We start from the raw sequence: 26,337 nt of genomic DNA, 5'->3' as shown, positions 1-26,337 counted from the left end.
AACAAAATGTGAGGGGAAGTGACAGGTGTTGAATTCAGGGGGGAGTTTGAGGAATTGAAACCACCCCATGGTGTTGTGAGGGAGAGTGGTACAGATGGAAGTTAAAGAGAGAAATAGAAAGGGTCAATGTTCAGATTCTAATTTCCAAAGTGGGATTCTCTTGTCCTTAGATGATTCATTGGGAAGCCAGGTTTACAGAGTGAGAGAAAAATCTCTTGAAAACCTTCTTTATCCCCCACTTTGCAACCCACTAAGATGGGGGCCCAGCAGATAATAGATTCTGCTATACTGCAGGGGCCAGAGTGGGGAGAAGAGGATGTAGAAAGACCAAATCCCACCTCTGAGGATGTAAACGTAGTCCTGAGGGACTGTGGAAAGAAGAAAAGGGCCAGAAATAGTGGAAACAGGGTGAGCTGCGTGTCTGTGTTGCCACCAATGGGGCAGAAAATCTGAGCTGGGTGACAGGACTTTGCCAGAAAAGTCATTAGGAACTCCAAGGGCAGAAGGACCTCTGCTAGCAAGTAGCATTTAGCTTCTGGAAAGAAGTTGTCTCAGTGGTGGATTACACAATGACTCAATCGTCAGTGTTTGGTAAGCCCAGGTCTAAATTTATGTCAGCCCAATTGTAATAGTGTGGGATAGCATATCCATGTACCAAGTCCCCATGTGTCCTTGGAGGGGCAGGGGAGGTAGCTGAGGGCATGGACTGTCAACTTAGCCAGGGGGTATCCTACAGGGAGAAAAAAGGAGCAATAGGACATAGTGAGTAAGAGTAGGGCTCCTGGAGCCATTATTAGCCATGTGGCTTTAAGCAACTTGCTTAATTTCCCTGTGCCTCAGTCTTCACCTATAAAATAAGGCTACATCTTGTCTCCATAAGCACCCTTGAAAAATTATACCATTTTCAGATAGGAATTTTATTTCTTTTTTACTTTTTAAATTATGGAAGTATGATAAGACATTTACAGAAGACTTGGAAAAAAGATTCTTTTTTTTAATGAAAGTATATTTGATTTACAATGTTGGGTTAGTTTCTGCTGTACAGCAAACTGATTCACTTATACATATATGTATATTATTTTTGTATTCTTTTCCATTATGTTTTACCACAGGATATTGAATAGAGCTCCCTGTGCTTGCAATAGGATCTTGTTGTTTATCCATTTTATATACGATAGTTTGCATCTGTTGACCCTAAACTCAAACCCATTCCTCACTCCCTTCTCCCTCCTTCTTGGCAACTGTATGTCTACTCTCTATGTTGGACAAGATTCTTTTATGTGGTGTATTGATTTTTCTCTCCAGAAACACAATATGAGATGTGATGATGAGGCGTTATTGTAGTCTGTCCACTGTACTCTGGGATGTCAGTGATGGAGAGGTTTGGTGTGTGTGTGTGTGTGTGTGTGTGTGTGTGGTGAGCTTGCAAGGAGTACCTGAACAATCTCTCCTTTTGCTCAGTTTTGCTGTTGATGTAAAACTGCTCTAAAAAATAAAGTTTATTAATTTGTTAAAAAGTGCTAGTTCAACATTAAAATTTTAAGCAAAGACCCATGCACTAACTTATTCACTGGATGCTTTCTAGTTGGAGAATATCATGTAGAACAAATTTTAACAGTCCATCATGTTTGGGTGAAATTGCATTAAGAGCTGCCCACTAGAGTTTGCAGAGAACCAACCGAACTGACCTTGCTGTGAGTTGAATTGTGTCCCCCTCAATTCCTACCTCACAGTACCTGTGGATGTGACTTTATTTGGAAATAGAGTCTTTTTAAATAGAATAAATCCAATACAGTATTGTGCACTTAAAAATATATTAATGGAGTAGATATCAAGTTAAGTGTTCTTACTGCTTTTTTTAAAAAGTAAAGATAAAAATGAAAAGAAAAAAAAGGCTCTGGTTAGGTCAGGTGTCCCTGATTTCTCAGTGGGTAAAGAATCCTCCTGCCAATGCAGGAAGCCTGGGTTTGATCCTTGGATGGGGAAGATCACCTGGAAGAGCAAAATGGCAACCCACTCCAGTATTCTTGCCTGAAAAAAAATCCCATGGACAGAGGACCCCAGAGGGCTACGGTCTAAAGGGTCCCAAAAAAGGGTCCCAAAGGGTCCTATATGACAATGCACGTGCTAGTGAGGATCTTTTGAGGTGGAGAGATAGTCTTTTCTTGCTGCTCTGGGAAAATTCCTGAGCCCATCAGTCTGATTGGACCACACCACTGTAATCCATAGGACACGTGGACCCAAGGCAGTTCCCAAAGAATTGGAATACTTTCAAGGCAAACCACAAATCCCTGGAAGGTTATCACTGTCCTCGAAAACCTGGTTTTTGAAGCAGCCAGTGTTGTGTTCGAATCCAGCTGTCACCCTAATGCTAACACACATGCATGTTATCTTTGCAAGAGATAACTTCTGCTGTGGCCATCACCTGTCTTAATTGATTGACGTGTATGCACTTCAGTTTCAGAGAGGAATATTACAAAAGCACATTTTTCTTTTTTCTTGGAAGCTGAAAGGCCATCTTTGAAGATGTGCTGACAGAAATGATTCTTGTTGAAATAGGCATCAAAATACTCCCGAAAAAATGGGGATAATAAGAAGGAAATAGCTCTATCAGATATTAAAATGTCATAAGCTATTGTGTGTAAAACATTTGGGTACTGGCTCATGTGAAGACAGATCAGACAGATCGATGAAAGTAAGTGGAGAGGCCAAAAATAAACATAAAAAGGCGAATTTAGTGCATATTGAAGATGGCATTTTAAATCAAGTACTGAGGGAATCATTTAATAAACCACATGCTGGTAAAACCCATACAGAGAAAAGATAAAGAAAGATCCCTCTTTCATTAACTTCTCACACTAAAATGAGTTCCTGATGGATCAAGGGACTAATTTCCTTACTAATAACATGTTCTTATTGTTGTTCAATCGCTAAGTCATGTCTAACTCTGCGACTCCATGGACTGCAGCACACCAGGCTTCCCTGTCCTTCACTATCTCCAAGAGTTTGCTCAAACTCATGTCCATTGAGTCAGTGATGCCATCCAACCATCTCATCTTCTATTGCCCCCTTCCCTGCCTGCCCTCAATCTTTCCCAGCATCAGAGTCTTTTCTAGTGAGTTAGCTCTTTGCATTAGGTGGCCCAAGTATTGGAGCTTCAGCTTTAGCATCAGTTCTTAGGAATATTCAGAGTTGATTTCCTTTAGGATTGACTGATTTGGTCTCCTTGCTGTGCAAGGGACTCTCAAGAGTCTTCCAAGACCAAGAAAACAACAGAGAAGTAGACAAAGGATTTGAACAGATATTTAGCAAAAAAAAAAAGTTATAGGTATATGAAAAATATTCAGTGAAACTCAAACTTAATGAAGTATTGTTTGTATTAGATCTGTAGTGATCAAAAGGCACATTAACACATTCTCAGTGAATGTGCAAATTGGTAGAATCTCTTTGAGTGGTAATTTAGCACGTTCTATCAAAATTGAACATGGACATCTTTTTTGACTTGGCAATTTCTTTTTTAAGAACTGTTACTGTAGACCTGCTTGTCTGTGTCTACAAAGCTGTGAGTGTATGAAAATTCTCTGAAGTGCTGGTTGTAAGTAGCAAAGATTGGACACCTCCTATAAGACCATCAGATGGCCAACAGGCAGTTAAATTTTATTCAAATAAATCTACACATTGAAGTAGTACATCGAAGGAAGTGGGAATATAAACACTGATATAGATGTATGAAAAGATACAGTATTGCAAAGAGTCAGACACAACTGAGCTGAAATGACAGATAAGATGTGTAAAAGTGTATACAGTATGTTGCCATTGGTATTTTTAAAAGATCTATACTTCTTTATTTTTTTTAATAAAGTCTTTATTGAGTTTGTTGCAGTATTGCTTCTGTTTCATCTTTTTGTTTTTTTGGCCACAAGGCATGTGGGATCCTAGCTCCCCGACCAGGGATTGAACTTGCACCCCCTGCATTGGAAAGTGAAGTCTTGAGCACTGGACCACAAGGAAGTCTCCAAAGATCTACTTTTCTAAATGTGTTAATCTCCTAGAAAATGGGCACTGAACTGGGGAGAAGTCTGGGGGGAGAAGTCTGGGGGAGAAGTCTGGGGGGAGAAGTCTGGGGGGAGAAGTCTGGGGGGAGAAGTCTGGGGGAGAAGTCTGGGGGGAGAAGTCTGGGGGGAGAAGTCTGGGGGAGAAGTCTGGGGGAGAAGTCTGGGGGGAGAAGTCTGGGGGAGAAGTCTGGGGGAGAAGTCTGGGGGGAGAAGTCTGGGGGAGAAGTCTGGGGGGGGAAGTCTGGGGGAGAAGTCTGGGGGGAGAAGTCTGGGGGAGAAGTCTGGGGGGAGAAGTCTGGGGGGAGAAGTCTGGGGGAGAAGTCTGGGGGAGAAGTCTGGGGGGAGAAGTCTGGGGGGGAAGTCTGGGGGGAGAAGTCTGGGGGAGAAGTCTGGGGGAGAAGTCTGGGGGGGGAAGTCTGGGGGAGAAGTCTGGGGGAGGAAGTCTGGGGGGGGAAGTCTGGGGGAGAAGTCTGGGGGAGAAGTCTGGGGGAGAAGTCTGGGGGGGAAGTCTGGGGGAGAAGTCTGGGGGGAGAAGTCTGGGGGAGAAGTCTGGGGGAGAAGTCTGGGGGGAGAAGTCTGGGGGAGAAGTCTGTGGGAGAAGTCTGGGGGGGAAGTCTGGGGGGTAAGTCTGCAGTGAAACTTTTTGTGTTTCTGCCTTTGTTATGTTGAAATATTTACCAACATGCTTGTATGATTCTTTTCAATGAAAAAAAAAAGTTAATTAACACTGAATCCCTCCAAAAAGAGCCTCTGAAAATACGAGTTTGTTAACTATAACTCTGGTTTTGATTTAGAATGCTTTCCTTAATTAAAGAAGTATATTTAAACAATCCCTCTAAAACCCTGGTAACCTTGAAAGCTGAAGGAAACAGCCATCCTGTTCTATTATGTGCTGTAGTGAAATTAGAGGATGGGGGCTCATAACAGATAAGAGAATTAGGTCTTATTCCAAACCCCGGGAGCCAGACCCCTCCCAGCCCCCAGTGCATCTCTGTGCCCTGGGAGCAGAGTCGGGAGACTAATGTTCCAAACATGAGTCACTGAGGAAGGCCACCAGGCTTGCTGTGCTCCAGATACTCATCGCACTTGCTCTGCTGCGATTCCGCCCTTGGGAATTTGGAACTCCTGAGACCGACGTGAACTTTGACTCTGCATCTTCCACCTCCCACGGGACAGCGTGGATGCAGATTTATTTCATTTCGTTTTGGTTTTTTAGGAAAACCAGGCCGTTGGGTAGTGACTGTTGTGCGGATGAGATGGAAAGAGATTCAAAATAGCTGTCCAGCTTTCAAAATGGTGCCTGGAAAAAGAGATGAGACTCAGAAAGTGTTTGTTGAATGAATCAATGACCGAAGAAGCAAACAAAGAGACCAGTTTGATTTACTCACCTAGTAAACTTTTATGTAACAAGAGAAATAATAATCGTAATAGTAATAATAATAACAGACTTTTTTAGTGGACATTATGGAGTTGGCACGCTGTATCTGTTTAAAAAAACTGTCAATTTTATATTATAGTTGATTAACTACATTGTGATAGTTTCAGGTGCGTAGCATAGCGACGGATGTAACCATTCTCCCCCAAACTCCCCTTCCATCCAGATTGCCACTTAACAATGAGCAGGGTTCCCAGTGATATACACTTGCTCCTTGTTGGTTATTTTATTTTTTATCCATTTTAAGTATAGTGGTGCACACTGTATCTTGTAGAGTTCATTATGTTCAACAAAGAATAGGACTTTTTTTCTTGCATGAATGCTGATGTATTTGACTGATGTATTTGCCGATGTATCTGTGACTCTGTGATAAGAGACTCAATAGCATGTAAAGAATGAGGTGGCCTAATTCATGGACATATGGTCAGTTCACAGAGTGTAGTCACTTATTGCTTTGGTAACAATGAGGCAAATAATTTTTCCTGCTTTTCCAGAAATGTGATGTGCTCATGTGGCATGCCTTCTGCATGTCTTTGCTATCCCTCTGAACTCAGCCATCATTTACTGGGAAGCTGTGATGAGGGACCTTGTCTGTACTAAGGCTTTGGTTTTTCAAAGGAATCCATAAACGCTGTGCATGCACGTGTGTGTTCAGTCATGTCTGACTCTTTGTGACTGTATGGACTGTAGCCCTATGGACTGTAGCCCTCCAGGCTCCTCTGTCTATGGAATTTTCCAGTTAAGAATACTATAGTGGTTTGCCATTTCCTCCTCCAAGGGATCTTCCTGATCCAGAGCTTAAAATTGCATGTCTTATATCTCCTGCATTAGCAGGTGGATTCTTAACCACTGGACCACCAAGGAAGCCCCAGTCTATGTATTCTAGTAACACATACAGAGTTCTATCAAGTTCTGTCAACATATATATAACATATTTACATTATATACTGTTTGTTAATTGCTCAGTCCTGTCCGATTCTTTGCAACCCCACGAACTGTGGCCCTCCAGGCTTCTCTGTCCATGGGATTCTCCGGGCAGGAATACTGGAGTGGATTGCCATTTCCTTCTCCAGAGGAACTTCCCCACCCAAGGATCAAACCCTGGTCTCCTGCATCACAGGGAGATTCTTTACAGTTTGCGCTACAGGGAAGTCCTGTATGTTAGATACTAGTCTCACATAATAAGCTATGAAATATTTAAATTGCATCCTTGATGGTTGGATGGTGGTCTGCCATTTTTCAGTAGGAACAAGAATTGTGCTTCCTGCTCACATGCCAGGCAAAGATCAAATCACATCTAGAAGACATTCATATATCTATTTTGGAGCGAGGAAGAAAGTTTCCTCACCCCTTCTAGGTCCTTCTGGCTGGTTCAAGAATTAAATTGAGATGAAACAGATGAACAGGAGAACGTCAAACAAAAGTGTAATCACATGTATACATTGGAGAAACCAGGAAAATTGACTAACTCGAAAAAAGACCAAAATCTTCACCTTCAACAACAGCTTCAGCTAATGGCTGAAGAGGATGTTGGGGATAGAGGTTTGGTACTTTGGTGGGGAGAAAGGCAACTGACATGGAGTTGGAAAAGCAAGTGTTTGGTGAACAAATGTTTGCTGGGCGAGGCAGAGACCGTGGGACACAGAGACATCTCTGATCTCTAAGAGTTCCCTCCACCACACCTAGTCTCTGTTCTTCTCAGGTCCTCTATCCCTGGTGATAGCTCTGTTCCTGCAATAGGACCACTATTGAAATTCTTCAGGCAGTTAGGGAAGGGTCAAAGTTTCTTCCTGAGTTTTTGGGTCTGTGATTGTCTTCATCTGAAAATAATCTGCATGCCAGAGACATTTTGGGCTGGCAAACTTTCCCCCCAATATATATATTTCCCTTCTACTTTCCCACATGTTTTGGTTCCTGGCTTTACCATTTTGTATTATGTGGGTAACAAAGTCTTTTTAAGATAGTCACTCACATCTTGGGATCTCCATCTTTGTGTAAGATAGTCATCCTCATCCTGGGATCTCCATCTCTGTGTCTTGCTTTCTTTTTTCTTCGTAGGATTTATCAACGTAAGAAGCATGTGTGGGTTTGTGTGTGTGTTTTGTCTCTTCCCCAGGAATGTTAGTTCCCTGTCAATAGGAAGTATGCATGGTTTGTGCCTAACAAGCTTCCTGGACTGTGAATGATGCCTGGAGAACAGGTGGGACTCAGTGTTTGTTGAATGAATCAGTGACTGAAGAAGCAGACAAAGAGACAGGATTGGTTTACTCACCTAGTGTTACTCATTACATTCATGACCTGCTTTAGGCATTTATATCTGAACATTTTGGTGGAAGGGAGGTACTAGGAGGGGGATCATCACTTCCTCTAAAGCTTCTTTTTAAATAAATATTTAATATTATTTTTTGTTTTATTATTTGACTGTGGAATCTTTAGCTGCAGCATGCAAACTCTTCGTTTTGGCATGCAGGGTCAAGTTCTCAGACCAGGGATTGAACCCAGGCCCCCGCATTGGAAGTTCAAAGTCGTAGCCACTGGACCACCAGGGAAGTCTCCCTCCAAAGCTTCTAACAGTTAGCACCCAGACTCGTCCTGTTGGTGTGCTTCCCGTGTGGTGTGCAGTCCTTCCTGTCCCGTTTCTACTCACCACATGTTTTGGACATGTGCCCATTGGAAAGGTGGGTCTCTGGAACCTTCTTGTGAATGAACTGAGAGTCAGAGGAAACCAGGTACTTGGAGAGACTAAGGACTATGTACAGGACACCTTTAGCTCTACAATGGCTTTTAAAGAGTTAGTGAGCATCTCTCTGTGCTGGCAAAGGTAGCCCACAGGTTGAGTTTACTGGGATGAAAGGTGGTGACTCATGGAAGTTCCGGGAGAAACAGCAAGTCCTCAGCCTCTGCACCAGCAGCCAGCCTGGCCAGAGACTGGCATCACATGTCGCTCACCCTTTGGGTCAAGATGCAGATTCTGTTGCTTTGGCTTTTCTTCTCACTGGGCTCTTCTGAATTGGTTGGCAGCCAGCCTGCTTCCTGCTTTCAGCTATTAATTTGTCCTTGGAGTCAGTTGAGCAGAGCGGCCAGGGTGATCTGTGAATAAAGCAGCATCTTTTGTATGATCGGGATTGTTGCAAACAGTTGTAGAGATTGTACACTGCTCAACTCTATGAGGCCCGATTCACGTCATAATTTCTATGCATGGTACTTCCTGGAGTTGGTCAGGGCACAAGTTATATGGCTGTATGACAATCCTGGGCGTGATCTTATTTATAGAAAATTATAGTATTATAACCTGGGTGTGTCAACTGTAAAAAAAAAAAATACAGCCTCAAAGTCAAGAATTACATTTTATTCGATGGACTTGAAGACATCTTCTCAGATTATTCTGAGGGTCTACTCCAAAGAGGTCAGGAAGGAACTGGATGTATAAGGAGTTTTTGCTGGAAAAAAAAAAAAGTAGTTGAACTTTGAAAGATTACTGCTAATCACAAAAACAGACATTTCGAGTGAATAATTTTGGTGCTTTTCTTTGTACAGGAAGATCCAAGAGTCTGAGCTTATTGAAATCACTCCTTTGATGTTCACTACAGCTGTCCAGAGCCAGTATCCTGTTTTTCTCCATCCTGAGTCCCCTCAGGGTGAACAGTCAGGGTGGCTGCAGGAGTTGAGGGCTTGATGTCTAGACCGTCCTTTGTTTACTGAAATGGCAGATGACATTCTTTATCCACAGGTGTGAACAAAGCAGGATGATGACTAAAATTTTGATGATCTAAGTTCAGTGTGATGGAAGTTCAGGCAGATTTTACTTTTTTCCTTATACCTGTGTGTATTACTCAGTGTTTTTCTACAGTGAGCATATCCCAACCCCTTAATCAGGACAAAAATGATAAAGGTATCAATCGTGTCCAGTGTGCGTGTGGGGAGGGGCAAGATGTTGGTGTGCTTTTCTGTGCTTGGAGACCTCAATGATACTTCTGAGGTAACGTGACGTCACATACCTCATTGATTCATTCACTCATTCATGATGGATTGATCTTACTGCGTTCCAGCTAACAGAGGTCACAAACGCTGGGCAGCTTCCAATCCTTGAATGACTTTGCTTAGCGAGGATGGTGTTTTTACATTTTTGGAATTTCACATACATCTGAGAATTTCTGCCCTCCCTTCAATGTTTAAAGACTTGGCAACACCAGGCCTGGGCTCATAGTCTGAGTTGTCCAACTCTCCTTAAGTTTGCACTTTATAAGGAATGGCATCATCTCCACTTCCACGGCCTTTGAAAATTCAGTTGATTAGCCAATGACTAAAGAATGTCCGCCTCCCTCCCATCTTGCTGGCAGGGGCTCCTGGAAGCCATGTCCCCTTCTTCCTCCACTGGTGGCTCCTCCCACTGTGGGTTTTGGGGAATGCCCCTTCCTGTGTGATGCAGATCCACTCCGTGTTTGATCTTCTGCTCTTTAATCCCCCTAGAGTGTGGTCCTTTGACAGCTGGGATGATGGTACACACGCCTTGTGTCAGCCTAGGACTTTCAATGCCTCAAGATAGCATACATCAAAAACGACTTGTCTTGAAGTGACTGGCCTTCATTCTGAATTTAACTTTACCAAAATGGCAGTGTGGAAACAGATTCTTCATACTTATAGGAACACACGGAATCAGCAGTAGAGTTTTATCTCCTTATTAATGTGCATTTATTTACTTGCTTCCATATAACAGGACTTCTGTTCATTATGTTTATTCATGTCACGCTTGGGAATTAAAGGGTCCAGAGATTTGAGCAATTCCCTGTAAGTGAGGTGTGTGCACCCCAAGAGATATGCAAAGTGATGAAAAAATTGCAATGATGCAAAAATAGGACCTCTCACCATGTTGTTTTGTAATCTCATCATTTTTATTTATATTTTTCTGTGTATTTTCTAGCATGCATGTTATGTCAGTAGTTCAAGTATAGATTTGATAAATATATTTATATTAAAGTGAAATGCTAAAAAATAATTTACTGATATGAGTTCCTGGTTGTAAAAGAAATGCTTTAGAACCTGCTAATTCACACTACGGCTTTAACTAGGGTTCACTCGTGTGTAGCATTGTCAGCCTTGAACTGCGTATATTAGGTTAGTCCCAAAGTCATGCGCAGAGAAATTCAGCAAAGTACATTCCAGTGATGGGAAGAGGGGCCCAGTGTCCTAGGAAGGAGAAATGGGACAAGATTAACAAAGGCTGTTAATTACATCATAAATAATCACATTAAAATAATTTTTGGCTGGGGCAGGTCCAAGATGTAGGGATGGGGCTGAAAGTTGTTGTATGTTTTAATCTTTTCCATTATGGTTTATTACAGGATACTGAGTAGAGTTCCCTGTGCTGTGTAGTAGGACCTTTTTGAGATATTTTATATATAGGAATTTGTATCTGCTAATACCAAACTTCTAATTTATCCCTTCTCCCCCACTTCCCTCTTTGGTAACCATAATTTTGTTTTCTATGACTGAGCGTCTGTTTTTGTTTCATAAATAAGTTCACTTGTGTCATATTTTAGATTCCATGTCTACATGATATCATGTGGTGTTTGTCTGAAAATGGTTCTTAAATGAAATGTTATAGGCTATAAAAGATGTGGTCTTGGTGGGACATAATATGGTCATAAATTGATCCTCATCAATTAGAAATTAGAATAATGAGTGATTGTGGACTATTAATATTACAATAAAGTTACTGAGTATGAGAAAACACAGTATATTTAATTCTTTTCCATAATTAATGAGGGAAGATAAGTAAGGAGACAGGGAGGAATTCAAAACAGCTTTATTTTGAACCAAAGGGGTTTTTTGGGCTATGAACCAATGAGAAGTGACAGGTTTCCCATCAGTTAATTGGAAAGGATGCCGCTAACCAAATCCACAGCACTTGGAAGCGTGTAGCATCCTTCTGTTACCCAGGATATGAGAGATGGGATGAGGGAGAGCAGAAATAACAGGTGCACACCACAGCTCTGATCCCAGGCTGCTGGCTGTTTCAACTGTTACTGGATACTGTATTTGAAACACTCACAAGCATAGATGTGCACGCATGTGTGTATATGGGTATGTGTCTATATGTATATATAAACATATGCATATATGCATGCATAATATTTGTTTATGTGTGTCTATATATATCTGTGTGTGTGTGTATATATGTGGACTTCCTTGGTGACTTAGATGGTAAAGAATCTGCCTGCAATGCCAGAGATATATGTGTATATACATATGTGTGTATGTATATATGTGTATCATGTTTCTATATGTCTCTGTATGTATCTATGTGTGCATGCATGTATGTGTGTATATATATATGTTTATATTTGTGCTTGTGTATGTCACTGTGTGTATATATGAGTATGTGTATGTGCATGTATATATGTCTGTGTATGTCAATATGTGTACATATACCTGTGTGTATATGTAATGTGCATATATTGTCATGAATATGTCTATGTGTATATACATGTATATTTGTGTGTGCACATGTATGCATATGTTGTTGTGTGTGTATATGCGTGTATATGCATCTGTATATGTCTGTGTGTGTGTACATGTCCATGTGTGTATATATGATGTGTATATCAATGCATTTATATTTGTGTTTATATGCGTGTATGTGTATTTGTGTTTGTATGTGTATTTACATCTATCTATGGATATATTTGTGTGTGTATACCTATATAAATACAATAACTCTGTTATGTTTTTGAAATAAACTATACCTTTAAGCCAAGCAGGGTTTGTTTATTCCAGTCCACAGTCCATGTACATTCTGTGGGGAGAAATTATGGCTTTTTCTCCAGCCACTACAGTAGTCATACTATTAAATGTAAATATATAGTAAATGTCTTTGGAAATCAAGTGCTGTGTTTATCTCTATGTAGTAAAGCTGTCAGTGTAACCTGTATTTATTGAACCACAAGTAGATTATAAAATTTCCACTAATGAATGTAAGTAACCCAGTTGTCATCAACAAAAGAAGGAAGTAGCATTTGGTTCAGACCCAGCAGAGCCAAATTTCATGTGTTCTGAGGATTATCTTAATAGTTCCAAAATGCTGCTACTTACAGCGCTGAGATGAATGTTTCAAAATGATGCTCCCAACACAAACCATATTCAGTGTGTACCACAGATGTGTCTCTGAGAAACAACCACTCTCGTTTCCTTCACACATTCATTCATTCTTGATGTTTGTACTCTATTCACGGATGTTTCTTGAGCAGGGACCTCTTGCCCAATTCAGAACATCTGAAATATGCTATAGAAATGTGTCTTCTCTTATGAAAACATTCTATGTCCACAAAGCACCAGTTCTTAGTGCCCAGTGCTCAATTTCATAATCCCTCTTTAGAAATAATGCTATAAATTATAGCTTCGGGTAGCTGCACTGGAATTATTGGCAACAGATATTAGGTACTTTGTGGGTTAAATAAGCAACCATGTTCTTTCCTAAGAACTTAAAAATGATTCATTGGAGAAACAGTATCTGAATTCTAAATAACCTACGTATGAATAAATTTTAAGAAAAATAAGAGCCTATTCTATAATCAGAAAAAGCTTAGATACTAATAACTCCTGTATCACGAAAAGATTGCCAAATCCAAGTTGATGATGACCTATTTATTTAAAGTAAATTTGACTCAATAAAATCCCAGTGCACAGTAATTGAAACAGCCCTTAGAATTCATCTTCATAGACTAGCAGCTGTCCGTAGTGAATTGAACTTTTCATCAACCATCTTGGTTGCTTACAATTTAAATAAGTTCCTGCAAGGCAGGAATCCCAGCTCCTGTCACCAGAAGGTCAGATGGCTTCCTAGTCTGTGCATACAATCCCCAATTTATAAGTGACTGCATTCAAGATGTTGGTTTCTACTTGGATTATTTATGACACAAAGCATTGTATTGTTTTTCCTCTAGAAGCACCAATGTGCATGGTGCTCACCTACAAATGCTAACTTCAGCCCTGGGGTTCAAATGTAAGAAGTGATTCCTCTTGTCTTTGTTAGATAAGGCAAAGTAGTATGTGTTTTGGGGTCCCCGGGACCACCCCTGAGTTTGATGACTTGCGGGGAAAACTCTAAGGACTCAGCGTACAGTCATAATTGGATTAAAAGGACACAAAGCAAGTTCAGCAAAAGGAAAAGAGACACGGGGTGGAGTCTCGGGGTACTAGACACAAGCTTGGGAAAGTCCCCTCTCAGGAAGTTGTACAGGGTGCCCTTCATCCCTCCAGCAACAAGTTATGACAACACGGATAAACAGTTGTCTCTCTGGAAAGCTCATCCAAGCCTGAGAGCCAAGCATTTTTTACTGGGGGCAGGTCTCCTAGACACCACCTGCCTGGCAGGCACGGTAACTTCAGACCACCAGAAAGAAAGCAGGAGTCCGTCATCAACTATATTGCTTGTACAAAAAATTTAGACTTAGTGAGCCCATTATTAAAGAGTTGAGGAAACCCCTTTCAAAATCCAGATACCAGAGGGCAGCCTTGCCAGCATGCCTTTCTAGGGGGGCAGTCTCAGACCTGCTGAGTTCACTTTTCTTTGCACAATCTGTCTTCAAGTTGTTTCTTTGGGAAATTCCATTCATAGTGCATGCAGGCAAGTCCTTTTCTCACCAAGCCCCATTCCTAAAAGTGGCATCTTTTCTTCCCGCTTTGTTCTTAATATTAGGGGTGACTTGGCTTGTCTCATCTGGTGATAAGAGTGAGGATTTTAGAGATGGAGACTCAGAGCCCACCTCCTTGCCTCTGTGTCATTACAGGTACCACAGCTATAAGTCTGGGGAGCATACCTCTGGGGCTCCCCTCTTGGGAGCATCTTCCACCTGGTCACCCATCAGCCTGCCCCATTTGTCCCCTGGCCTTCTTGCTTCAGATCCATTCATGTTTTCCTCAAGGGACTAAGAAAAGAAGACACAACAGGAAGCATGACTCTTCCCAGCAGTTTGTGCATCCAACTGTTTGCGATTTATTGCATTGTCCTTTGACTATATCCTTTCCATTTCCCATATATTTATTCACTTGAAATCTCTTAGAGAAAAATAAGGGTGTATGAGGAAACCAGCTCCGCCATGCATTCTCTGCCTCTCTCATCCTGCTTCTCTGATATCTGGGGGAAAAATTTGCAAGCGTGTCATCTGTCCCTTTCCGTGAATGAATGAAAGAAGGAATGTGTGAATGGAAAGTAAAAGTGTTAGTCACTCAGTCCTGTCTGACTCTTTGCGACCCCATGGACTGTAGCCCACCAGGCTCCTCCGTCTATGGAATTCTCCAGGCAAGAATACTAGAGTGGGTTGCCATTTCCTTCTCCAGGCAAAAGTACTAGAGTGGGTACCATTCCCTTCTCAACGGGGATCTCCCTGATCTAGGGATCAAACCCAGGTTTTCTGCATTGCAGGCAGATTCTGTACTGCCTGAGCCACCAGGGAAGGAGAGAAATAATAAGCAGTCTGGTATGAGGCCTCACCTGCTTTCACAAATTTGTCATTAGGTATGAGAAGATGTTAAATCTCAGGACAGGTACTGGCCAGTGTTGGCTAACAAAGAAATCAACCAGCTCAAATAAGTGGCTTGAGCACGAGGAAGTTTTATGTGATGCCAAGGAAAGCCCTGAGACTCGTTGGACCCACACTGTGATTCAGGAACCGTTTCAAATCCTGCTTCACCTGCAGCCAGATCCCCTGGTTGCTCAGCTTCTCAGTGAAAATTAAAATGATCCTGACCTCACAGGGCATACGTGGGAGTGAAATGAAATAAAACTGTCATGAACTCAGAAGAGCACCCAGTTTGTGGAAAGGAATCGATAAGTGATAGTGATGATGGAATGATGGTCCTGGTGATGACAATGCTGATGATGAGGATGTTGTGGGAGGAACACAAGAGTAGAAGTCAGGCAGGGACTTCCCTGGCAGTCTAGTGCTTAAGCCTTTGCCTTCCAATGCAGGGGTTGCAGGTTCGATCCCTGGTTGGGAAGCTAAGATCCCACGTGCCTTGTGGCCAAAAAACCAAAACATAAAACAGAAGCAATATTGCAGCAAATTCAATAAAGACTTTAAAAATAGTCCACATTAAAAAAATCTTTAAAAAAAAGGAATTAAGGCATGCCTCTGTACCCTGTCAACATCTGTTTTCCTATGAACTAGCATGCTTCTCAAAACTGTCTGAGTGGCAGGGCCTGTCCTCCACCCTTGAACTTGGAACAATGCTTGGGAAATTAGATAATACAGAGAAAGGGCCCATCAGTACGTGGCATGGAAAAGACATTCCTAAACTGTGCATTGTTATTATTAATTCACTTTTGCAGTTTGAAGGAATTTCTTTTTTCTATTTAATTTTAACAGTCTACGGGTATTCAGGTAGTTTTTTTTTATTTAAAGCCATCCACTATTATGTGACTGATCCTTGCCTGTGTCACTATTCTGTTTCTGTTAAAGGAAGTAATGACCAGGAGAAAAAATGAGGATGGATGGATTGGAATGGAATTGTCAATGTGTGATTAAATTCTGTTAAACATGGGGTGACACCTGCCAGGCGACCATGTGCCATTAAGTGCTGGGTGTCCCCAGAAGCAGAGGTGACCCAGGGATGCCCACCGGCGTCTCAGTTGTGCACTTGCTGTCTCCAACAGGGTAAAGGTGATGAAAGGCATGAACATCATTGGGGTGAGAGCCAGCAGCCCTTCCGTGTGGGAAGTCAAGGAGAGCACAGATTACGCTGGGAAGTACACACCCGCTGTCATTGTTTGTCAGAAGAAGTCGGCTGGCTCGGAAAAAAGGTGAGTCCCCACGGCCTGCCTGCCGTGTATTCAGATTATCAGTGAGGGCGGTCTCCTTTTTCCCCACATCGTTAACAGCCACTTTCACTGTGTTTTGCATTTGCTGTGCGTCTGTATTATTAGCGCTTCTAGGTAAGACGGATGAAGTCCTTCATTTGGAAAAAGGTGAGCTATTATTCACGGTGGACCTGCTTACAGTCCCAGTGCAGCTCTGGGTCACCTGCAGGGACTCCTCCGTGCAGATGGAGTTTAATCTCCAAATGATGTTACACGGCAACGCGACCTCTCTCTAATCTGTACGATTAGGGAAAACGGAAAGTCTGGGCAGCTCTGATAAAACGGCCCATTTTGCAAGTGTTCCAAACAAGAGTTTCTCGAGAAAGCAAACAAACAAATGAGTAAAGTTGATAGATTTCCTGGCCTGAAAAGGTGCCTTTTACATTTGCCGTGTCATTTAAATATAATGCAAGGATTGCATTTTGTGTGGGCATTTTCTGATGGGCATGTGAACAATCTGCTGTGGAATTATAGGGAATTGTGACTTTGTCTCTGATACTCACCAAATTAGAAACAGTCGATTCACAGCTGGGCAGAGAGACTTGGAAACTCAGTGGTTCTTGATTTAGTTCTGTTTCCTGAAACCTCATTTGTGATTCCGGAGAAGGCAGTGGCAACCCACTCCAGTACTCTCGCCTGGAAAATCCCATGGATGCAGGAGCCTGGTAGGCTGCAGCCCATGGGGTCGCTAAGAGTTGGATACAGCTGAGCGACTTCACTTTCACTTTTCCTTTCATGCATTGGAGAAGGAAATGGCAAGCCACTCCAGTGTTCTTGCCTGGAGAATCCCGGGGTCGGGGGAGCCTGGTGGGCTACTGTCTATGGGGTCACACAGAGTCGGACATGACTGAAGCGACTTAGCAGCAGCAGCAGCAGCATTTGTGATTCCAAAATATTTCTGGTCTGGCCACCTGTTTTTGCCACTTTGGGGTTGGTTGGGTTTTTTTTTTTTGCTCATTGTATTACCGGCAATTGAAATAATAATAAATGGACCAGCCATACCTATATGCATTATTTCTGGAGTCAGGTTTTTAAACTTCCTAGCTCCATGTTTAGAGAAAGTTTATTTTCCATTGTTTATTCTAATATGGAGGTCATGAATCTCAGCTGATGTCTAGTTTGCCTTTGGGGATTTATTTCCAAAGAGCATTTGATGTGAATTTGGGGGTGACATGATGTGAATTTCCCTCCATGCTCCTGTTTCACGTGGGTGCTCTGAGATTTGGGTTATCAACTGTCAAGCTCTGTCAAGACTTTCCTCTTGTGACCAGTGTTTCAAGAATTTTTTTCTTGAAGATTTGCTTGTAGAGCAAATGAGAGCAGAGAAGAAGAGATCTGTATCTGAGTTCTGCCCTAAGTCTTTATGTAGTAATGGTCTGCCATGTGGAGTACCTTCAAGAACTTATAAATAAGGTCACGTCCAAAAGTGTCTGTGCCAGTGACGTGGTTTGGGAAGTAAGGTGCCAGCTCCCTTAAGGGTTTCCTTTGTGTTGTAATGTTAGCAAAAATTAGGAGGATAGATAGGTAGGTAGATGAATAATGATAGATATATAAACAATAAATAGATGATAGTTAGATAAATAATAGATAATGTGATGGATGGATGGGTGGAGAGATAAATGATACATATACAGATAGATATATAGACAAACATATATTTTTTTCTTTACCAGAAAGTTGCAGGAGTCTGGGGGAGACTTGGGAGAAATCCCAACCAAGGTGCTTTTTTTCCAGCTTGCTTCTTCTTGCCATTTACTGTATGGATTAGTGGAAGTAGCAGTGATTGTAGTGTTATGTATGAAATGCGAAGAGATTTGAATCATTTGAAACGTATTCTTGACTTTCTGGCTAAGCGTTCATTCAGTCTGTCTTGGGCATGGAGAAATTAAGGAAACTTTCCAAGAGAAGCTCATTCCCATTAAGATGTACGAGTTGCCAGTCCAGGTTCGATGCACGATACTGGATGCTTGGGGCTAGTGCACTGGGACGACCCAGAGGGATAGTATTGGGAGGGAGGAGGGAGGAGGGTTTAGGATGGGGAACACATGTATACCTGTGGCGGATTCATTTTGATATTTGGCAAAACTAATACAATTATGTAAAGTTTAAAAATAAAATAAAATTTTAAAAAAAGAAAAAAAAAAGATGTAAGGTGTAAGCTGCCTTTTTATGCATCAGCTAAGATAGGCATTCCCAAGGGGCTTTAACACCTCCTCAGATGAAACAGAAAATCAACAGCTCTAGGACATATCAAAATGTACAAATGTATGGTGCTTGCCATTTTCCCCCCTTTCATCTGTATCAGTATCTTTAAGAAACAAATTTGCTGAATGGACTGTCAAGCTACTCCTTCACAGTTCTGATATCATCATGCCACTCACTATGGAGACTATTCCTTATCCATTTGTAGATTCTGATATCAGTTTTCTATTTTCTACTATGGGTCTAGATGACGAAAGAAAGCATGTGGCCTAATATAGACATACAGAAACACACACAACTCTATATCTATAATATGTTATATTTGTGTGCATATGTAGACTATTATATGTATGTGCATATGCAGTATATTACATGTCTTTGTAATATGTCATATATATAGTATATGTATCTAGGACATATAAGGGATATGGGTGTTTCAGTATCTGCATGTATACATGACATACTTATGCGTACTTGTGTATGTCTGCATGAGTACATATGCTTTCTTTCATCATCTGGACCCACAATAAGAAATAGAAAAGTATGTTATGATGCAGAAGTTTATTCAGTGTTTTTCACTCTAGTTGTTACACTACAGCCAGGAAGGCTTTGCTTAATGAGGAAGCTGTAGAATGCATGCTCTTTTATTTATTTATTTATTTTTAGATTTTTTTTTCTAATTTTATTTTATTTTTAAACTTTACATAATTGTATTAGTTTTGCCAAATATCAAAATGAATCCGATGGAAAACCACACCGGTCTGGTTGGTAGCTGTTTCCAGACCCTACAGCAACACGTGTTACCTGTGAGAGTCTCCATGAATATTCCTTTAGTGACTTCCTAGAATAAGACTATATATAAGACTATAAAGACATTACTTTATGTATTACTATGCAAATCTGTAAGTACACATACTGAATAGTCTCTTGACATACCTGTTCATATCAAGTAAGGTGCATAACAGCATTTGCATTGATGACCTATTGAGGGAAAACCCAGAAAAGGACACTTTTTCAGCAGAGGGACTGGCAACTGTAATTTCTTTTGGAATGAGCTGGGAAGTCGGGGAAGAAAGCTGAATGTAAATTACTTTTTACTGTGAGCCATTTGGACTATGATTTTTTTAATATGTGCATGTATTACCATTTAATATAATGTATACAGTTAAAATAGATTTTTCTGAATAGGATATATTCATTTCTATGTTCAACTTTTATCCTCCCTTTAAATTGTTTTTATTTTGCTTCTGTCTTTATGGGGTTAAATGCAGAAGAATCATGCTCTACTCTTGGGGGTAGTGAGCACACCAGAAGATCCGTTTCCTTTTCCTTGAAGGATAATTGGAGAACATATGATGGATTGGATATTTTCATGTTAATAGGTTTTGCTTCAGAAGCAGTTTTGCTTTATACATTCTCCCTACTCTCTTTGAATGTTTTTCAGTTATTCTTTTTTTTTTCTTTTGGACTTTATTTATTTACTTATTTTGGCTACACTGAGTCTTAGCTGCAGCATGAGGGATCTCTGTTGTGTCATGTGGGATCTTTCGTTGTGGAACAGGGATTCTCTAGTTGCAGCTCATGGGCTTTGCTGCCCCATGGCATGTAGGATCTTAGTTCCCTGACCAGGAATCGAACCCATGTCCCCTACATTTCAAGGTGGATTCTTAACCACTGGACCACCAGGAAAATGCATCCGTTATTCTTAGAGTCAGAGTCAGATCATAAAGATGCAAAAGAGTCAGTCTTAATGAACTTGAGAATCATGGGTTGTGTATTGCTAATAATTTACCATGGACTCTGAAGGTGCATTAATGAAGTTAAGTTCCTGTGACAGGTGTAGTTTTATGGATTAAGGAGATGCTTGTCTAGTGATGAACTCAACAGGAGTAAGTGAAGATCTTTTATCTAAGTTGAACTACATCCTTCATTTTTTTAAAGAACTGTGGTTATTCAAAGCCTTATCATCAGAGTATTAACATATGAATGTTACCCACAGCTATCAGATCTGTTTTGACTAAGCATTGCCAGGAAATATTATGGAACAGAAGGAGAATAACTAATTATGCTCTATCCATCAAATTCCATTTGGCATTTTCTAAATCTTGCTCACTCTAGCACTTTGTAAACTTAAATAAATGTGTAACAAAAGTCATGTATTTTTTTATTTCTTTGCTCTTCTTTGCATAGATGAGTGTTTTCCAAAGTTTGCCATAGTTTCTATCTAAATGATTTTAGGTGGTATAAAGAAACAGGATCAAATAAACTTAAATGACAAAAATGTGTGTGTTTTCCAGTTATCCAGCAGGACTTTTAATTGAAGAGAAATTCATCTCTTTTGGGGCTAATATGTCTTAAAAGTCTCTATCCTTTGTTAATAGATTGTAGACAAGCAAGAGTACATAGTTAGGCTTAATCCTTTCTCATGATTATCCATTTACTTCATAAGATACTGCTTTTCCATTTATTATAGGTAATTTTGTTACGACTTCATGCTCATACTGCTTGCCACATGACAGGACAATAAATTGATGAATGAGTTGTTGGGGAAAGAGATAGTGACTTTATTCAGAAAGCCAGCAGACTGAGAAGATGGGTGGACTAGTGTTGCAAAGAATCATCTTACCTGTGTTAGAATTCAGGCTTCTTTTATACTAAAACGGGAGGCGGGGGGTGTTGACTGTTGCATACTTCTGGTGCAGGAATCCTTTGTTCTTGGAACTATCCATGTAAGTCAGGTTGCAACCTTACAGCCCATTCTGCAACCTTTTAATCTCTATAAAGTATTAAAGCTTTAAAGATCAGAGCCTTGAGAATGGACTATGCTGTATATTTCAGGCTATAGACAAATTCTTAACTTGTAGCAAAAGCAATAGAACACAGAAGTTAAAGTAAAAATAAAGAGATCCAATATGGAGTCAGATTTGTTCTTCCCTGTAACAATATGTTTCATTTTAAAACAAATATAGCTTAAGTAATAGCATGACATACCATAAGTAGAAAGTAATATTTAAAGGATACACAGATATGATTACAATCATGAATGCGTGTTCAAAAAATATATGCTGGCATGATAAATCCATCTCATAATACTTTTATTAGGATTAAGTTTGATAATTCAATGAATGACTTACAAAAAATAAAATGACTTAAGTAAAGTAAAAGTTTACTTCTCTGTCTCATAGGAGAAACCGTGATACAGGCAGGCCATAGATGGCCTGGCAGCTCCTCAGTACCATCAGGGTCCCAGGCACCTATTTTTCCTTAACACCATGTTAATGCATGATTCTTATCCTCATAGAATAAGATGGCTGCTGGAGTGCCAGCCACCATATCTGCATTGCAGGCTAAAAAAAAAAAAAAACTGACAGAAAAGAGCCTTCTCCACTGGATCAGTTCCGTTTGAACAACTTTTCTAGAAATTTAGGCCAACCTCCAATACTCTCCTGCTTCTCATTGGTCAGGACTTAATCACATGGCCTAACCAGACTTCAGAGGGAAGTAAGAAACATCATGTATTGCAGGCAGCAGTATACTTAAGTCAGAATCAGTTTTCTGCTCCAAAGAGAAAAGTGGACTGGATGGGTTAAGGGACCAGAAACCTTGATCTCAGCAATTTATAAAGTGTAAATCTTGTGGGATTTCCAGTAGGATGATGGAAAGGACATGATACCTAACCATTCCTTTCATTCTGCCAGGTTCCCATGGAAATTTTCAGTTATTATATTTTAAATAGATAAATAACAAGGTCCTACTGTATAGCACAGGGAACAATGTTAAATACTATGTAATAAACGATAATGGAAAATAATATGAAAAAGGATATATATGTGTACACACATATATGTCTATATATGTATATAAATCACTTTGCTGTACACCAGAAACTAACATACCATTATAAATCAGCTATACTCCAATTAAATAAATAAGTACATACATATAGGAAAAAATTATCATGCGTATGTTAGAAATGTACAGACATATTTGTGAAAAGTACAAGACTGGATTGAAGGAAGATACCAAGATTGCCAATCTCAATTGTGCATTAGGGTATATATGTATACCTATGGCTGATTCATATTGTGGTTTCAAAGAAAACCGCAAAATTCTGTAAAGTAATTATCCTTCAATAAAAAATAAATTAATTTAAAAAAAGAAAAGAACCAGGAATTTGTGTAGAAGAAATCCAGGTACATACACACACACACACACACACACAAATCAGGACTGTCTCCTAATATTGACAGCAGGTGCTAGTACAGGTGGGCACGGACATGTCAAAGCCAGTAAGATTTCCTCTTTGGACTGGTAACAATAAAAGGCAGTTACTGGACGAGGAGCACACTTTTGGAGCAGGTACTCAAGCAGGCAGAAAACCCATGTGTGTGTGTGCTAAATCCCTCCGTCGTGTCTGACTCTTTGTGATCCCATGGACTGTAGCCCGCCAGGCTCCTCAGTCCATGGAATTTTACAAGCAGGAATACTGGAGTGGGTTATTATTTTCTACTCCAGGGGATGTTCCCAACTTGATCTCAAGTCTCTTGTGTCTTTTGCATTGGCAGGTGGGTTCAATACCACCGCACCAGTTGGGAAGCTGCAGAAGACCCATAGGCATTTAAAAATATCACCTCAAGAAATTTTGGAAAAATTCTTAAAAATCAGAGACAGAATTAGAATTTTGTGCATGAAATAGAGATAATTTTAAACACTGACCAGTGGTCTCAGATTCTAAATAAGCATGATGTCATCAAAGACAGATGAAGCCAGCAAGGAGAAAAAGTCCGTGAGGTAAGAAAGATGGAATAAGAAACTCAATGACTTTTGGACTTGCTACTGTAGAAACTGCAATCAGGGACTTCCTGGTGGTCCAGCAGTTGAGACTCTGCCTTCTAATGCAAGGGGTACAGGTTTGATCCCTAGTCATGGAGCTAAGAGTCCATGTCTCACGCCAAAAAAACTGAAACATAAAAAAGAAACAGTATTGTAAAAGATTCAATAAAAACTTTAAAAATGCTGTACATTTTTTAAAATTCTTAAAATGAAGTCAGTGAACTTGAGAGAAAACTTTGGGAGAAAGAATTTTTAGAAGAGAGAATAAAAGAACTGAAAATAAAGAAATCCCTAAAAACCAATCAAACAAGGCTATATAGAAAGAATGACCACAGGTACAGCTGAAGATAACCTGTTACCATAAGGTCTGGCACGACTAGTTCTATACCCAAGAGAACTGGAAACAAATGTCCACACAAGAACTAAGTACAAACATGTTCACAGCAGCATTTGTTATCACAGCTAGTAGATGAGCAGATAAACACATGATCTATCCGTGCAAAGGAATGCAAGGAACTCTACTCAGTGCTCTGTGGTAACTGAAATGGGAAGGAAATAAAAAAAAAAAGCCAGAGGGGGGCGGAATATATGTATACCTCTCACTTTGCTATACAGCAGAAACTGATACAACATTGTAAACCAACAATACTCCAATAAAAAATTTTTTTTAAGGAAGAAGGTAGATTAGTGGTTGCCTGGGAAGGGGAGAATGGAGAGATTTTGGTCATGAATATGGGGCTTCTTTCGGAAATAATAAAAAATATTCTAAAATTAGATAGTGCTGAGGTTTGTTCAGGGCTTCCCAGCTGGTGCTAGTGGTAAAGAACCCGCCTGCCAATGTGAAAACCATAAAAGATGCAGGTTCAATCCCTGAATCAGGAAGATTCCCCTGGAGGAGGGCATGGCAACTCACTTCAGTATTGTTGCCTGGAGAATCCCCATGAACAGAGGAGCCTGATGGGCTATAGTCCATGGAGTCTGAAAGAGTTGGACAGGACTGAAGCAGCTTTAGCACACATGCACACATGCTGGTTGTTCAACTAAAAACCTCTGGATTTAAACCACCATTAAAATGGTGACTTTTATAGTATATGAATTATATCTTGATAAATCTGCTATAAAGTCAGTTTATTACAAAAAAGCTAATGAGATAAGACCAATTTTATCAATAAATATAGGAGAGGGAAAATTTAGCAGATATTCAATCAGGATGTTGCCAGATGGCAACATGACTCGTGATTCATAATGTCCCCTTCATTGACTCAGTATGTATTTCTGAAAATTCCCGTGGTGAACGTAAAATTTTTTAATTAGGAAAATATCAGATATGGAAAACAAACAACAAAAAATAAAGTTGTAATGCACTGTGGCTAGGAAAATTGTTTAATAGAGTCTGTACATCTCTCTTGTAATTGTGCAGTGGAATATTGACAGTTTAGCAATGCCTTATTCATCTGCTGACTTGTCCAAATTTGAAGCCGGAAAGAGCTGGCCCTTCTTTTTGGCTCCAGGCAAAAATCTCGTAATAGAGATGTTATAGATCGGTTAAAAATGTTCAGTTTTGCTTTAGAAAGCGAAGTTTTAATGATTGCAATTTACAGCTACTTGACAATGTCAGGATGACAGATCAAGTGATAGAAATAAAAAGATCTTTTTTTTTATTAATGTAATGATTTGATTAGAGTTATTTTCTAGCAATTTCTCTTCGGCAAGGCAATTCAGGTCTTCTGACATCCAGAACTTGAGTTTAACAACAAGACCTGAGACAATGGTATAAAGTTATCAAAATTTCATGTCTTTCTTGTGGAAAGTGTGATTTTTTTTTTTGACGCCTTAAATGCTTTCAGTATCCTTATTGTTGGCTGTTATGGATTATAATAGTAATACGTATTACCATCTGAATGATAATTCTTTCACAAAGAGTAGAAACAATACAGATGTAAGATTCATGAAATCTAATATTCATTGCTCATTTTTATCCTGGCCATCTTGCAGTTCACCAAAGAGGCAATAAAAGGTTAAACGTCAACCCTATCAATGTTAGCCTTCACTGGACAGTTGTGAGAATCTCATGTAATCCTAAACAAGAACAGACACACTTTGAAATAATCAAGAATACATACCTGGATTTCCCTGGTGGTCCAGTGGTTAAGAATCAACTTTGCAAGGCAGGGGACGTGGATTCAATCCTTAGTCTAGGAAGATCCCACAGGCCATGGGGCAACTAAGCCCATACACCACAACTACAGATACCTGCACACCCTAGAACCTGTGCCCTGCAACAAGAGAAGCCACCACAATGAGAAGCCCTCTTACTGCAACTAGAGAATAGCCCCCATTCACCACAACTCGAGAAAGCCTGTGTGCAGCAATGAAGACCCAGGGCAGCAAAATATATATATATATATATATATTTTTTTTTTTAAAAAAAGAACACATACCCAAGTTCTCCTTGATCATGAAAGATTTTGCTTTATTTCCACAGCCTAACTGAAAATTCCTTAATATACCAGATGAATTACATTAGTTGTACATGGAGCTTGAGTTGTATATGGAGCTTCGTACTTGAGAATGAAGGAAGTTTTCCCACTGTCTTTATTATTTTTTTATATTTTATGTTGGACTGTAGTTTATTTACAGTGTTGTGTTGGTTTCAGGTGTGGAACATACTGATTTAGTTGTTATTTGTGGTTGTTGTTTGGTTGCTCAGTCATGTCTGACTCTTTGTGACCCCATGAACTGTGGCAGCAAGTCTTTCCTGTCCTTTCCTATCTACCGGAGTTTGCTCAAACTCATGCCCATTGAGTCAGTGATGCCATCCAACCGTCTCATCCTCTGTTGGCCTCTTCTCCTCTTGTCCTCAGTCTTTTCCAGCATCAGGGTCTTTTCTAATCAGCCGGCTCTTCGCTTCATCTGGCCAAAGTATTGGAGCTTCAGCTTTAGCATCAGTCCTT

At 40.2% G+C, this 26,337-nt stretch overlaps 1 protein-coding gene across 1 annotated transcript in view; it reads left to right on the top strand.

The window, feature by feature from the left end:
• Positions 1-26,337, top strand: part of TMEM132D (transmembrane protein 132D) — an 895,992-nt gene that overhangs the window by 406,123 nt on the left and 463,532 nt on the right. The window contains exon 3 of the mRNA XM_027567049.1: positions 16,145-16,291. Coding sequence (XP_027422850.1) covers positions 16,145-16,291 — 147 coding nt within the window. The remainder of the gene's footprint in view (positions 1-16,144; positions 16,292-26,337) is intronic.

Source organism: Bos indicus x Bos taurus, chromosome 17 (assembly GCF_003369695.1).
Source record: "Bos indicus x Bos taurus breed Angus x Brahman F1 hybrid chromosome 17, Bos_hybrid_MaternalHap_v2.0, whole genome shotgun sequence".
Classification (NCBI taxonomy): Eukaryota; Metazoa; Chordata; class Mammalia; order Artiodactyla; family Bovidae; genus Bos; species Bos indicus x Bos taurus.
Note: the sequence above shows the minus strand (reverse complement) of the source record. Positions and strands in the feature narration are given on the sequence as shown.